General features: G+C 46.0%; 1 protein-coding gene across 3 annotated transcripts in view; it reads left to right on the top strand.

The window, feature by feature from the left end:
* The window catches only part of C6H10orf90 (chromosome 6 C10orf90 homolog), a 205,714-nt gene that overhangs the window by 140,233 nt on the left and 48,750 nt on the right, over positions 1 to 16,731 (top strand). For all 3 annotated transcript variants that reach the window (XM_021703859.1, XM_021703858.1, XM_021703860.1), the window contains one exon: positions 2,176 to 3,268. In XM_021703859.1, the coding sequence (XP_021559534.1) occupies positions 2,176 to 3,268 (1,093 nt within the window). The remainder of the gene's footprint in view (positions 1 to 2,175; positions 3,269 to 16,731) is intronic.

Here is a 16,731-nt window from a genome sequence, read left to right as displayed (position 1 = left end):
CCTTTGGGGAAACATTGCTATAAAGTATAAAATAAGACCAACACAGCACAATTTCCAAGATGAATATTTGCTTTTTCTTTCAGAGACCTGTGCCAAAGGAATTCCTACCAGGTATGATTATGCACCTGGTAGGATGCATGGGCACAATTTTATCAGAACTGAATTTAACTAGGGAGGGACTATGTACCAAGTCAAACTGCCTGGGGTAGGTGCTAGGTCCATCTCACTGTTCTTGTATGTAAACCCCAGCCGTGGAGAGTGACGCGTAGAAAGAGCGAGGTGCCTCAGAAGCATCAGGTGGTGCTTCTCAACATCACCTGCCTGCTGGAATCACATTGGAAACGAAAAATGAGGATGCCTGGCCCCACCCCCAGGGATTCTGATGCCGTTGTCCGGGGCTGAGGCTTCTACAAGCTCCCAGGTTGTTATGTGTTATGAGACGTGCTGAAGAGAAGACCCCACCTTGAAAGAGGTTTCAAGCAGACCCTGGAGCTCGCTAGCCACCTGGGAAAAGGTAGCCAGTGATATTTAGATTTTTTTAAAGATGAACTGAAGTTTAAGACGACTCTGCATCTTCTTTACCTGTCTCTGGTTATCTTTTGAATTTGCAACTTCCCATGTATCTTTAAAATCTAACCATGTGTCAGGTTATAGGGATTGTGATGAAAAACAGGAAAAAAAAAAAAAAAAGGAAAAACTGAAAAGCCGACCACCTTCCCGTGGCTAACAGAATGCCAGGAGCCTTGGGTATTAAGATCCCATGGGCCAGCCCTCCTGTCAAAAGTCCAGGTGGAGGAAAGCATTACGTTAGTAGCATAAATGAGTGTTAATCCTGCTCTGAAGAAAAGAAAATTTTGTGCTTTCTTATCACATCTAAGGAAAAGAGAACAATTGTCTCTTCTCAAACACAAAAGACCAACAGTTGTTCGAGCTTTTCAGAGTGTGTTCCCTGGATCACCTACATCGGAATCACCGGGATGTTGGTTAAAATGTAGATGCCGGGGCCCCACCCACAGGCCTACAGAATCTGAAACTCTGGAGCCTGGGGAACCTGCAGTTGTGAACATTCCAGGTGATTCTCAGGCCCCTTACAGCGTGAGAATTGCTGCTTCCTTGCGAAGCACCAATTAAGCCTCCAGGCTCCTCGTGAAGGCTCCACTCCTGGTGGGAGTTGAGTGGTTACCAGATTATTTTGGGTCCTGTGCTGTTGCAGGCAAGGGTTCGTTTTAACTAGAATACTGAGCATCAGAATGGGGGCCTACGACCCTGTGAGCATTGACTATTCAGTCGCCCTTGTCGTTTTCTGCAGTGTTTTACACATACATGTATTAAAAACAAAACCAGGACTGAAGAGATTCTTCCTCCTGGTGTTGACCTGGTTAGATGCTTTATTAAAAATCTCAGCACATTGTTTTGGACACACGAGCAGTTTACTGTTAGGACACAGATCTGCTGATAAGGAAGCATGGAACACCTTGATCCCTCTCCTGGGCAGTAACTGCCTTTGCCCCTGAGCATTGAAACGCAGACGAACCACATCTGTCCTGTCCAACACCCCTCCACCCCCTTTCTGATATGTGATTCTCATGGTCGCTGTGTTAGTCTAGGTAACTGTCCAGCTTGGGTGTTTGATCGCCTATGTTCCCTTGTCTGGGATCTGACCCCCACCATGACAAGCATGGGGAGCCACTGAATCCTAGTGTGAATCAGCAAAGTTAGAGGATTGTGTTAGGGGGTTGGGGACGCAGACAGAGAGGCCTCCCGCCCCCCAGGAGTGCTAACTCATTTCCCACATAAACCCTTGCCCCAAGTCCCAGCCCTGTTCCAGAACTCCATCTTCCCTCCCCGCTTGAGGCTGTGAACCTGTCTTCAGGTGCTCCTGGGCCTAATGGAGGTGATTATTGAAATCTGATGATCCCCATCCACACAAACATCATTAAATAAACTAAGAATAGACACTGAGCAGAGAAAACCAATTCCCCGATCAGAAGAATGATTCCAGAATATATAGCCGTTTCACAGACCGATCTGGGTTTCCTGCCCTTCCGAGCACACAGAGGTGGGGCCTTGGCCGAGAACAGGGTTCTGGGATGTCCTCTTGGCCCTTGAAAGGGAGTTGACCGCCTGCGTTACAATAGGCTGTTTGAATAATTGTCATCTTTTTCCCATTTGCAGGAGACTCTGGCATCGCGCAGCACAAAAATGATTTCATCCCTCGTCATTTCACAGCTGATGGATGAGAGTAAATCAAAGGCAAACCGGGCCGCCGTGCCTCCGGCCAGGCCGTCGCGGGTGAACCGCAGCGGGGTCTCCATCAGCCGGGCGTTCGCCCTCCTTCCTGGCAGGCTGGGCATTCAGACGCCGGCGGCCCAGGAGCCAGGACCTGACACGGAGCTGCCACCCAATGAGGAGAAGCCGTGCAGCGGCCCCCAAAGGGGCTTTGCGTCCATCACCATCACGGCCAGGCGCGTGGGCCCCGCAGCCGGCACCCTGGCGTGGGAGGCCGTGGGGGGCCCGCGGTACACAAGCCGGGCCCAGGGCACTCTGCTCAGGGACGCCTCTGCTCCGGCTGGGGGTGCCGAGCCCTGTGGGCACCAGGGACCGTTCACCTGCGCGGAGTGCTCCAGAAACTGCTCTGTGATGAGGCTGAAGGTGCAGGAGATGGACCCCCGGCTGTGCGAGGCTCACGAGTACTGGATCACGGATGTGGACGACCGAGAGAACAGTTTTCCTCCGGGCGCCGCGCGGTCGGGAAAGGGGCCGCTGGTGTTCAGCTCCTGCGTCCATGTCAGGGTGTCTCAGCACTGCCCCAATTCCATTTACTATCTAGACCGGTCCCTCTCCGTCCCCATTGAGCAGCCTCCGCTTGCTGGCCCTAAAATGCACAGGTCGGTCCTGTCGCTCAACCTAAACTGCAGTTCACACGGATTGACACCAGATGGAGTAGACGGCACGGCTAAAGGAGGGCCAATGAGCAGTGCCTTGAAGCGGGAGCTCACGGAGGGAAACCAGAACCTCCTAGGCCCCCGCTGGAACCCGGGTTTGCAAGGAAGCTTCTCGAAGGAAAACCTGTCCTTGGAGCAGGTGCATCTGGGGCCCCGCACCTGTCCTTGGAGGGGCTCGCGTCTGTTGGAAAAGCAAGCATTCTCGGGTGTGGGAGTTCACCAGGTCACAGTAAGAAAAGGGAGAGAGGACTATACCACTCGGCACACCGGGGGTGGTGGAAGCCAACTGTCCATCCACATTCCTGGCTGGAGTTACACAGCAGGTGAGTGACACTCTCATCCTCGGGAGGTGGGGCCCCCAAGTACAGATCCCCACCCCTCAGGTAATCTGTGCAAGTCCCCTGCCAAGGTGGGTAGTGAGTTTCTTCTACATGACTTCCCTTATTTCAAGAAGTGGTTCTCAGAAGCATCGCTTTATCTGCTCTGCTCTGAGTTGGCAGTTGGTAGCTCAGAGTTGATGTCTGCCTTAGATTTTCACAGATACTGTTATCTGATTCTCAGGGACCTTCCCTCAAAGTTTTGTTTCCAACAATAGCTCCAGACCCTGTAATGTCCTGAGCAGGAAACTATAGCCTGCAGATGAAGTTATTTTAGGCCCATATCGCTCCAAAGCGGGGAGAAGAGGAAAAAGTGCTGTCCACGCCCAGAGGTTTTGTATCTCTGGTCTGAACATCTGGGTATCTGGAAGGGTCCACAGTCCTGCTCTTCTTTCCTTTTCAATCCGGCAGTTTGTATTTATGGATTGCTCTTAGAAATAATCGTCTGTAAGGGAGTGTATGTGTGTGTGTGTGTGGGGGGGGAATTAGTAATTATGGGACATTTTCAAAAAGATGCAAATTGGGGACTCTCCAAACTGCAAAAGCAGCAGTTTTCTGGGGCAACTTGGCTAGAATTTGCTATTTCTGCCATTGCCACGGTTCCCGGATGTCAGCAGCCCTGGGCACACTTTACCTTTCTTAGGAGATCAGGAAGAGGAAAACAGGCTTTAGCCTGACACCAGATTTCTCTCTCTGTATAAGCTTCCAATTTTCAGTTTTACTTTCCAGGAGAGACTCTGATTTATAAATTAGTGACTTTCCATTTGGGGGAAATATTTAAAGATAATAGCAGTAAAATTGGAAATGCAGCATACATACAATAATTTTATAGTGTAATTTTTGTCCATTAAGGCTTTATTAATTAATAAAAATAACTAAAACATTTTAAGCTATAATGTGTGTAGAAATGGTAAATGATGTAATTAATTTTAACAAGTATGTATATACTGAATGCGCAGAGATTTTTAAGGCAATTTGACATGGCTTTCAGGTTGATTAGACCATCAAAATGCCTCTGAGTCTTACAAGACTTATTGCAAAAAGGAAGAAATAAGGCCTTATCACTGTTGCAAAGATGGACCTCAATTTAGTATTTTTAAGAAGTTGCCCAAGTCAACCACTTCCTCTTCCTTGTCAGTGAAGATTCCAGAAACCTACAACCTACGTTGTTGTATGTCTGCCACCCTCTCCAAAGCCCATCCTTGTCTTTATGTTGTGTCGCGTGGTGTGAAATAATCATTTGGGTTTGTGGCACTTCCACCAAAGGATCTTTAAAAATCACGAGAGCCATGTCCCAAAGATTGATTTCAGAGGAGAGGAACATGAGCAGAGAAAATCCCCCACCCCACCCTAACTTATTTTGGCTTTGGTGCAGAAAAGATATTTGACTTTGACTTTGTAGAATGACTACTCGGGTAACTGATGTTCTTAGGCAAAGAGTGTTGAATTAATTCTACTTCCCACGGGCCGACTTCCCTCAGAATAACTCCAGATCCCAAGGATTCCATGTGGAGGATTTGAGTGGCTGTGAATCATGTGGCCTCATTCTACCATTTGAGGAAAGCTATTCACAGAGGCCAGCTCACCTTTTTAAGAGTTGCCGATCTATTTTCTTGTGCAGTGAAGGTGGACAAGCCACCCTACTTCTTGGAGCCTGTTTCCTCTTCTAGGTGGCTAGAGAGGAGGTGCATTTGGTATTCTTGAAAGTCCCCTCTAGCTTGAAAAAAAGAATCTCTGTTCTATTTGCCTGAGGTGAATCTGTGTGAGGGAGAGTGTCCATGTGACTCTGGGTCCCTCAGCCATCCAGCTCAAAAACCACAGAAACTTGAACTCACCATTTTGGGCACAGGCCTCAGATGTGTGCGTAGACACACTCACTCACACAGCCCTCCCCAGATTTTCATACTTTCTCACTCAGAAACTCATTTGCAATGGGATGTATTTCTTCCCAGGTGACAAGAAAGCCCTTCTTGTCCACGCTACTGAATTCTTGCTTGAGATTTATAAGCACGACTCATGGGCTCTAACTACCACAGTCTGTCCTGGGCTAACCTACACAGTGCTCTGAGGGTGGCTCAGTAGGTTAAGCGTCTGCCTTAGGCTCAGGTCATGATCCCAGGGTCCTGGGATTGATTCCTGCATCGGGCTTCCTGCTCGGCGAGGAGCCTGCTTCTCCCTCTCCCTCTGCTGCTCCCCCTGCTTGTGCTCTCTCTCTCTCTGTCAAATAAATAAATAAAATCTTCAAAAAAAATTAAAAATTAAAAAAACTCTGAGGAGCTGTTATGTGTTTCCTCTCTGGAACTGGGAACTCGTCAGGGACATTCTTGATAGCCTCCTGTGGTCACACATGTTATTAGCAGTCTTCCTATTTCATCATTACTGAATCTGATCCTTTTTATCTGGAGGATCCCCAAATCCTGCGTGAGCAGCCTCCTCTCTAGCCACCTTGCTGACATTCAGCCACAAGGGAGGTGCAGTCTGGAAGATTCTACGAACAGAGTTAAGGCAGTTTCAGTTCTAGTCGTTAGGTCACCAGACAGGAAGTCCTATACATTGTGTTCTAGAATGAGCCTCCAGGACAGGCACGCAGAAAGGTTACTAAGATTAGGGAAGATGGGAGACTTGCAAACTTTTGGTGCAGTATAGATAGGCCATGTCTATCGGGGCATCGCCTTCTAACTGACGCACACAGACCTGTTCTCTTTCTAGAGGCTGAAGAGTTGCTTTCTGTTTTGCCCTTCTCCTCAGTCCCCGTATGTCCATTCTTTGTATCTCCATGGGTTGGTATGCCTCCTGCCAGCACCCACAAATGGGCACTGCTCAGCTCCCTGCCCTGCTCTAAGGAAGGGTCACAGCGTCTTCAGCGCTCATCCTTCCAATGACCACAGCATATACCGCGCAGATCCTAGATGCCAGGCCCTGGCTGACATCAGTTGTGTCCGTCACTTGGAATCCTTCAAACCGTTCTGTAAAGACAGTATCATTATCCCTATTTTGCAGCTAAGACAAATGAGGCTTGAAGATGAAATGATTTGCCTGAGTCCACATGGCCATTCAGTGCCGGAAGCTGCACCCTCGCAGTGACAGCCCTAAGCAGAGTGGTTTGATTGGTGGGGACTCTCTCAGTGGTGGGCCCCGTCTCCACTCTCACCACAGTGGGAATGTTTGAAGACTACTCGTGGACATCTAGAGTAATATTAGTATCTGGTGGCCAGAATCTATTAGGAGACTGAGTTACACGGTTAATTTCTAATTAAATGTAATATGCCACGTCCGTCATTTGGTAGTTAGAATTTATTGGCTCAGAAATCCTTCCCAGACTGAAATCCCATTCTTTGTGGTGTTCTGTGGGATATACAATATTGATTTGAGTAGTTCTCTCTTTGCTGGGTGTTGCATGCCTAAAACAGTATTGACTTTGATACGTTTCTTACTGTCAGTTTCATTTTGCATCTGTGGCCTAGATCTGAAGCTCTCCCCTGTTCCCAAGACATCCATGGAAGTTCATTAGACGCTTTCGGAGAAGAGACTTATGAATGCACTTTTTTGATTTGCCCCAAGCATTGATGTTCTGTGGTAGACTCTCTGTCTCAGTATGCTACAGCCCGTGCTCAGGCTCCTGGTGGCCTTGGTCTGAGAAGTCCCCAGTGGAGCTTAGCATCACTGGTGAACAAAGATGTGGATGGCTGGAGAGGATTCACTGGAGAGGAATGACCGGATTCCTACTGGATCGCGAAGTGTCTACTGTGTCTACCAGTGTTCTGATGCTATAATCTAATACATGTTTAGTGAGGCAGGTTTATGTCATGAAGAAAGTACTTCCATCACTCAAGGGAAAATGACAGACTATATGCATACATGTCAAGCCTCCAGAGAAATCTGCATTAGGCTCTGCTTCGGTCCCATGAGAACCTCTTACTAGAGGAGCCAGAAGACATTTGAGGAGCCCTTATTTTACAAATTTGATTTTTCTTTAATGATCTAAAACTGGGGTCTATACGGTTTTTTGGGTAAAGGGCCAGATGGTTTCCATAGCAACTGCTCAACTCAAGCAGCCACAGACAATGCATAAATAAATGAGTGCGGACATGTTCTAATAAAACTTTATTTACAAAAACAGGCAGTGGACCAATTTGGCCTCCTGGCTGAAATTTGCTGACTCTGAATCATTCGTCCTCCAAAACAAACTTTACCCTGTTTGCCAATCATGCATGTTGGATTCTCTGGAAACCCAACTCTGAGGGGGAGGTTAACGGGCATTTATTAGAGAGCGGTCTTGGCATCCGTGGATGGGAAGAGGGAAAGAAAGTAGGAATGGGCAGAGGGAGAAGTCACTCTGTGGTGCAGGCAGGGGTTAGCAAGAACCTTTTGAGGGCGAGGCTTTTAAATTGATTCTTGAAGCATAAGTGGAGAGGCCATTGTGTGCCAAAGCTTTGGGTCTTGGCACTTGGGAGTGGCTGAGAAGGTCAGTGCACCTGCACTGCACCAGACTGACCACCTGCAGTCTACCACGGAACATAGTAAGTTGTGCCACGAGGCTGGAGAGGTAAGCTCGGGCCACAGTCATGGTCATGGTTAGGGGCTTAGAGACCAGAATAAGGATTTAAAATTTTATCCCAAGTGTAATGAGATGCTATGTTGTAATGTATGCTTTAAGAAGATGGTCTTGCTGGGCGCCCGGGTGGCTCAGTTGGTTAAGCAACTGCCCTCGGCTCAGGTCATGATCCTGGAGTCCCGGGATCGAGTCCCGCATCGGGCTCCCTGCTCGGCGGGGAGTCTGCTTCTCCCTCTGACCCTCCCCCCTCTCATGTGCTCTCTCTCTCTCATTCTCTGTCTCAAGTAAATAAATAAAATCTTTAAAAAAAAAAAAAAAAGATGGTCTTGCTTCTCAAAGGGTGAGAGACAGAAGCAGGTGAGGCCATTGCTGTGGAGTATCTGAGGGCCGTACTGGAGGCTGCGGGGTAGGAGAAGTCTGATAGTGGAATTCCCAAGCCTCAAGTACCGGTGAGCTTGGGAGGAGGGAGCCAAACAGGTGGCAAGGTGGACTCCAGATTTCTGACTTAAGCATCTAGAGAAGTCGCTGTTGTTTTTGTGTATAGACTATTTCTTAAAGCAGTTTTAGGTTCACAGCAAATCTGAGAGAAAGTTGCAGAGATTTCCCACATATCCCACATCCCACACATGCACAACTTCCCCCACTATCAACATCCCCCCCTGAGTGGTACATTTGTCACAATCAGTGAACCTCCATTGATATGTTATAATCACACGAAGTCTGTAGTTTACGTTAGGGTTCACTCTTGGTGCTGTACATTCTATGGGTTGGAACAAATGTATAATGACATGTATCCACCGTTCTAGTATCAGAATAGTTTCACTGCTCAAAAAATCCTCTGTGCTCTGCCTATTCATCTCTCCCTCCCGCTAACCCCTGTCAACCACTGATCATTTTACTGTCTCCATAGTTTTGCCATTTCTGAAATGTCCTATAGTTGGAATCATACGGTATGTGGTCTTTTCAGATTGGCTCTTTCCACTTAGCAATATGCATTTAAGATTCCTCTATGTCTTTTCACGACTTGATAGCTCATTTGTTTTTAGCACTGAATAATACTCCCTTGTCTGGACAGACCATGGTTTCCTCCGCTCACCTACTGAAGGACATCTCGGTTGCTTCTAAGTTTTGGCAATTATGAACAAAGCGGCTATAAACATCTGTGCACAGGTTTTTGTGGGGATGTAAGTTTTCAGCTCCTTTGGGGAAATACCAAGGAGTGGGATTGCTAGATCACGTGGTCAGAGTATGCTTAGTTTTTGTTGGTTTGTTTGTTTACTTTTACAGAAAGCCTTCCCAGAGTATGTTTAGTTTTGTGAGAAACTGCCAGACTGTCTTCCAGAGTGGCTGTACCATTTTGCTTTCCCACCAGCAACGAAGGAGAGCTTCTATTGCTCCGCGGCTCACTAGCATTTGGTGTGGTCAGCCTTCTGGATTTGGGCCATTCTAATGGATGTGTAGTTGTTTTAATTTGCAATTCCCTGATGACATAGGACACGGAACATTCTTCCGGATGCTTATTTGCCAGCTGTGTATCTTCTTTGGTGGGGTGTCTCTTAAGGTGTTGGCCCATTTTTAATGGCGTTGTTTGTTTTCTTCTTGTCAAGTTTTAAGAGTTGTTTGTGTATTTTGGGTAACAGGAGAGAAGGTTTTTATCCAGATGGGGTTTTTATCCACGTGAGGAGGAGCCGAGAAGATCCCGAGTACCACTAGGTCGGGATATGTTTGAAGTGTCAGCGGGACCTTCCAGCGCAGTCGGCAAGCTGGAGATTGGGCCCGTGAATCTAGAGCTCGGGAGAATGTTCTAGGCTACAGGTGTGGTTGGGGGCTTCTTCCTAGAGTTGGAGTTTTATGCTGCAGAAGAGTTTGAGAACGCCCAGGGAAAGAGAGGGACAGGGACTGCAAAGGGTCGGGAGGCAAATGTCTGAGGTCTGGCAGGAGCAGAAGGATTTCCGCTCAGCGGTAGTGCTCAGACTACCGCAGCTTTTCCGTACTGGGGTCTTAGCATCGTCTCAGCTGTGCCACGTACAGTAGGGCTTTCATCCCTTTACTGCTCCCTCAAAGGCCATGAGGTGGGAACATTGTTTACCTCCAGGTTCCAGGTAAACAAGTACAACAGGTAAACGGGCTTGCCCCAAGCAACTGCTAGTTGTGGGGGGGAGGGGCAGGCTTCGTGCTCACCCATCTGGCTGTGTTCCCCAGGCCTCCTGATGGCACATCAGGCCACTGTTGCCACCTTTATACTCAGATTCATTTGCTCCTGTTCTTGGTAGCGACCATCTCACCTCCTGGACCCCAGGCTCAGAAGTCTGGGTCCTCTTTGAACTCCTTCCCTGTCCCTCGCTGCCCTATTCAGTCACTGGCAAAGCCCACAGTCTCCCACAGCTGTGCCCTGTCCTCCGCATCCACACCCACTACCTCCACCCAGGCCTTTATTGCTTTCATGAACTTCTATGCCAAGATAGATTTATTTTCCTGACTATAAAACTAATACATTATAGGAAACTGAGACTAATAAAATGCAGAATAAAAAGCTTAATAATCATTGTTGATACTTTGGTGAATTTGTTCCACTGTTTTTTATGCATATATGCTTTTTCTTTTCAATAGTCGAGATCCTGGGGCGCCTGGGTGGCTCAGGTGGTTAAGCGTCTGCCTTCAGGTCAGGTCATGCGGGCTCCTGGCTCAGCGGGGAGCCTGCTTCTCCCTCTGCCTCTTCCTCTCCCCCTGCTCATGCTCTCTCTCTCTCTCTCTATCTCAAATGAATAAATCAAATCTTTAAAAATAAATAAATAGTCGAGATCCTGCTACGTATGTGATTTCCCTCGGGTCTCTGCTACTTAGCACTATGTCATAAATATTTCCTGATATTAACAGTACTTTACAAAGATCATTTTATTGACTGAAATGGTGTGTTTTCTGGACCCATCATAGTTTATTTAACTATTTCTTCATTCTTGGCCCTTAAAGTTGTTACTCATTTTTCACTTTTTGGAATAATAATAATGCGGACACTTGGTGTGTAAGGCTTTGCTAGATTTTTTCCAAAAGGAAAAACTTTTAGAGTTTAACTGGCATGTCTAGGTCAGAGAGTATCAACCTTTTTAGGGTTCTTGGGGCATGGTGCCAAGTTCAACTCCAGGAGAAGCCTAGGTGGAAGCTTCTTTTCTCAGGGTTGCAAAGGCCCTTTCTGTATGTGCTTGGCCAAGATTAGGTACCAATCTACTAAGTTTTGCAAATTCCAAGATGAAAAATCCAGCCTTATGGTTTGAGCTGGCATCTCTGTGATTGTTGGTGAGTGTCCATTGTTCCTGCTTCTCACCTTGACCTTGGCTTTCCCGGTGACCCCACCCTTCATGTCCTCCTCCTTTAGGTCTCAGCAGCTAGACATTTGGGGCCAGATCATGCTCTGTTGCGGGGTCCGTCTGTACACTGTAGGGCGTTTAGCAGCACCCCTGGCCTCTGCCCACTTGGTGCCAATAGCCCTCCCTCCCAGTTGTGACCAAACCAACATCTCCAGACATTGCTTGGTTGGGGGCATGTCAAAATCCCCTGTGGTTGAGAACAGTTGGCTCACACTATGCCCAAACCTCCTTAGGGTCCGTGGTGATTGTGGACCAGCCTGCTCAGCTGTTCTCATTGCTCACCAGACTGAGACGAGCCTCAGCGCGTGGTCCAGCCACATCTCTCAAGTACTCAACTCCCAGGACTTTTATGGCCTATTAATATAATGTATTTGCTATTTGTGAGGACCATTTTCCTCCTCTAGATTGCATGGCCCTTGAGGTCAGGATCTAGGTCTGAGTCTTGGCCTTGACCTCTCCACGGCAGAGCACAGAGCCCTTGCACAGGACCTGTGTACTGGGTGGAGGGCAGGCCATTTTGATGACCCAACAAAGCTTTGCTGATGTCAGCGTCACTTAAAAGCCAGCTGCCTTGTCTTTCCTCAAACCACCTCTCCCCGTGGCCATATCTAAAACCTCTCTGGCCAGGAAAGGGTGGGGAGCCATGTAAGATTCACTGTCCAGAGGTAGGTTATAAAAAAGTGAATTGAAAACTATAGTATTCCCACTTGGTTTTAAAATTTAGCGGCAAAAAGTTTCCAACTATCGTTTCCTCCAAGAACTCCTTAAGATTAAGTATTGTCATGGAACAACTGCTTTATTATCCTTTAGATGGTCAGATTTAATGTTAAAAGGGAAAACATATGGACAGTGTTGCAAAAACATTTTGAAGGTTTTTGTTTTTTTCCGTGTGTGTTTTTTCATTTAGTTCTTGGTAAATCTTGATGGGATTGTGTTGTTTTCCCCATAATCTTGACTATGCTGTTCAGATCATATGATCTCTAAAAGTTGTTCATGTCAGCTACCCCAACTGTCTTTATAGAAAAAAGTGGCCCCCCCCTTTTTTCCCTCCTAATTCCCTTAGTTGTATGAGTGGTTTATGTCCTTATGTTGTTTAGGAAATGGTCATTCTAATGGGTCATTTGCTCAGGTTTGCCAGGGATGAGATTAAGAGACCTGATTTCAAGGACTGTGGCAGGCTGACAGGATACATGGTCTGATCTTTTAAATTAGGCAACTGCAAAGCTGCCATCTATATCTGCCTGAGAACTGGTGATCATCAGGGGGACCTAGCAGAAAAAAGACCCACGTGTGGGTGTGGGGATGAGACCCCTCCGAGTTTCAGTTCAGGCTCTGCTAGCTGCTGACCTTGTGTCACGAGGAGACCCGAGCATGGTGTGTATGCAGTGGGACCTAATTATCTTTAGACCTAAGTGCCACCTGAGCTATCAGCAGGAAATTCACGTGGACGTGCTCTCGGAAAAAGGAATGGTCATAACGGTGAATTCTGGAAGGAAGTGGTCCAAATATGGATGACCCTGGAAAAAAGGGAAGAAAAATGTGAGAAATAGGTGGTGTGTTTAACTCCTTTGGCTTCATGAGTCTTGCTATTTTCCCCATTATCTTAAAGCAGAAGCTCAGGTGTTTCCAAAAAATGTAAACATTTTCCGTGTTACCGACTAACTTTGGGAGAAGGAGAGATGAATGAAGATGGTAGGACCAGCCTGGAAAGTCATCTTAAGCCATGATGCCCCAGTAGCTTGTTGCTAAATGTAGAAATTGTTCCCATATTGTTACTCGGGGTCTTTTATATCCTGGATTAGGTCAGAGCCCGGTGAGGGCATCACTGTGGATGAAGTACCACAGTTCACATAGGGAGCATTCTGGTGATCTTATGTGGCTTAGGGGCTACCATCAGAGTGTGGTAAATGTGTTCTCAACCAGGGGAGGGCATCAGACACACCAGTGATACTTTTTCAGAATGCCCGTACTGGACTCTCTGCTGGAATCAAGTGTCTCTCCTGTTAAGAGCTCTTTTCTGAAGTCTGTAGGGGAGGGAAAATAATTTTCCCTCCACCCTCCTAAGTGCTCTCTGGGGCCCCTATTTAAAAAAAGAGAGGCAGATGAACAAGAGAAAAGCAAATCAGTTTATTGACATGTGTACATGGGAAAATGCATGCATGGGAAATCTGACTCTGAACAGGGGTTTAGAGTCCCAACAAGAATGATGGTTCCATGAAGAAATGACAGGACAAAAGAAAGCAAGCAGTTTCAGGCTTCTGGGGTTCCGCAAAGCAAGGAGGAAAACTGTTGCTCAGATAAAGGCTGACGTTTGTTATGTCCGTTCTGCTGGTGCTGTCTCCTGGCTGATGGTCTACAGTTGTCTCTGGTGATTAACTTCTGTCCTTCCTGGTGCAGAGGGGTGGAGGGACCCCTTTGTAAATTTATGTCCTGCTTTTAGGCAAATAGGGAGAGGGCAGAGAGCTTTTCTTCTCTCTGCCTTTTTTCAGTTGCTTTCAGCTCAAAATGCTCCTCATTCAAAGTGACCTATTTTGGGGTGGCATGTGCTTCTACCCTTCAGGGACAGTTCTGTCTGGAGGACGGCATGTCCCTTCTGTGCATCTAGGTTCTCTGCTCTCTAGGGCTAATGATCAAACTCTTCAAGGTTGAGGTCCCCTGAGGGGTCCCGAAGGGCAGGTGCACAGGACAGGTGCTCTCTTTGCAGGAGCAGAGCCTTTGTCATGCCACGTACAGTGAGAACCTGCTCCCCCAAATGCCTGCCCTTGCCCCCTCCCATTCTTGTGATAAATGCCCTGTAGGAACTCAGAGTAAAACTCAGAGTCTGGGTGAGGACTACATAAATTGGCCCGTTAGGTGGTGGTTTTCTATAGACTCAGAAGTTGGAGGCAAAAGCTAAAAATCCAGATTTTCTTAATTAGTTGAAACATTGGGGTACAAGGACTGCATTATTTTGATCTTCTGTAGAATTGCCTTTGTCTTCATGATGCTTCAGTGTGTTGTGTCATGAGCCTAATCATTCATATTAAACAATGCCATTTATGGGGGGCCCCACAGGAATAACACCTCTACATTCCCTGTTCCCAGAGCTGTGTGTCTTCTGAGCAACTCTTACCTCTCAGGGCATTTGGTCCACACATCCCCTGATGTTTCTCCTTCCACGTTAGCAGAAAATCCAGACAACTTCACGGCCTTTCTCTTGTAAATATGCAGAATCTTATGGCAATATTTGGTGTTCTGGCTTTGTCTTTTCTTGCCCATGTACAAATATCTAAGTTGGCTGAAATGAAGGGAAGAATTGTACAGTTTTACCTAAAATCTGCTCCCTCTTTGGGCAGGAGACTAAATTGAAGGCCTGGGCATGCATTGCAAGGTTGGTATATATTCAGCAGATGAGAAGCTCTGGTGTTTTAAGAAGATAGAGGCTTATCCATTTTTGCATAAATGTGGACTATATCGCGGTGATTTTGATCGGATGGCCCGTGTGGATGGTGAAACTGACCTTGAGTTCCAGTGGCATCCTGTCCTGCACCCCCATAAATACACATGTAAGACTGAGTAACCTGCTTCAGTTAGAAGTGATAGCAAAGGAGCTGTGAAGAGTGGTGCATTGGACCCCAGCCAGCAGAGTTTGGGAGACGTGGTCCTTCAAACGCATTGAATGTCCCAGGTTCGTACGTTTGGAAGATGTCACTTACCTAGACATCAGGGAGAATTCATGCTGATGTAATCGGTGTGGGAAAGCCCATCCTCATTGTCTCAGCCCCAAGCCCTCCTTGGCTGTTGGCACCACTGGGAGCTCTGTGGTTTCTCCCCAGATATCATAGCATCCATGTAAATGCTTAGAAAAGACTGTAAATGTAATGTTTCTCCTTTAGTTCTTCTGCTGTTGTAACGTTTTCTTTCTCTCTTGTTAAAAAAAAAAAAAAAAGCATTGTAAAAGTTAAAAATTAGGCAAGCAAAAAGTGGAAAACAAAAAGCAACCATAACCCTACTACCCATAGGCAACGTCACTGTGCACGTTTCCGTAGATCTTCCCAGATTCCTTGGATGCAACAAACTTCTTTTTTCTTTATTCTGTCTTTCCAGTCTTCTCTTAATAGAAAGGGGATCATGTAAAACATCATTCTAGGAGGCTGCTCATTCTCAGCAGTGGACTATGAAGTTCATTTTCGTGTCCTATAATATTCCCGTTAACCATGTAATGGCTACCCAGGCTTTCATTGCATGGATTTACCTGTTTTTTTTTGTTGTTGTTGTTTGTTTTTAAAACTTTCTTGTTGAATAGATTGTTTCCATTTTTACATTTTTGTAACAATGTGTTGATAAGTTTCCTTGTCCAGAAATCGTTGTGGGTATTTCGTTTGATTTCCTTAACCCAGATTCCTAAGAATTTCTGGGTCAAAGGATAAGCAGAATTTCGAGGCTTTTAAAATAGATTTCCAAAAGATTCTCTGCAAGAGGTGTATGAAGTTACACTATCAATACATAAACACCAGCTTCCCTGAACATGCACAAACATTCAGTGTTGGCATTACAAAAATTTCCATGCCATTTTGATAAGTGAAAAATGGTATTTATGATATATTAGTGCATATTTTTTGATGTCGAACTTTTCCCATGTGATATATCTATATTTCTGCTTTTGTAAATTGCCTATATATTTTCTTTGTCCACTTCAGTCTTTTTACTTTTGAATTTTTATTTATGTTAAAACATCCTTTTGTATTATTTTAATGTTGTTTATCATAACTTTTTCAACTTTGACTTTTGAAAGGATTTAAATGAACAGAAGAGTTTCAAAGGTGGTACAGAGAGTTCCTGTAGAGCCCATATATCTAGCTTCTCCTTATGTTACCATCTTACATAATCACAGCACTTTTCTCCCAAGACAGTTTCTCCACCTCGGCACTATTGGCATTCTGGGTCTGGGAGGTTCTTGGTTGTGGGGGCTGTCCTGTGTGTTGCAGGATGCTTAGCAACATCCCTGGCCTCTATCCCGAGATACTAGCAGCACATCCCCCTCTCTCCCTAGCTGTAAAGCAAAACTGTCTCTGGACATTACTACATGTTTCCCCGGGAGCAAAATCACCCACAGTTGAGAATCCCTGACCTAAACTAGGTGATCAATATTGCCACAGTGTGATTAACTCAACTCCAGACTTCATTGAGATTTCACCAGTTTTTCCCCTAATGTCCTTTTTCTGTTCCAGGATCTCATCCAGGGCACCATGTTGCATTTAGTCACCAAGTCTGTTTAATTTTTGACAGTCAGTAATTTTAATTATTTTCCTAAGCCTGTTTTCCAGCTCCTTTGTGTAAATCTATAATTCCTCCCGACGTATGTCCTCAGATGGTAGAAGCTTGGCATCTCTGTTCCCTAAATGGTTTGCCAATGGTCTTTGGACTATTGATGAGTTAATCCATTATTTCTCTACTGGCTTTAATGCATTTATTTAATGCATTTATTTAATGCATTTATTTAATGCATT

The sequence above is a fragment of the Neomonachus schauinslandi genome, chromosome 6 (assembly GCF_002201575.2).
Source record: "Neomonachus schauinslandi chromosome 6, ASM220157v2, whole genome shotgun sequence".
Taxonomy (NCBI): domain Eukaryota; kingdom Metazoa; phylum Chordata; class Mammalia; order Carnivora; family Phocidae; genus Neomonachus; species Neomonachus schauinslandi.
Note: the sequence above shows the minus strand (reverse complement) of the source record. Positions and strands in the feature narration are given on the sequence as shown.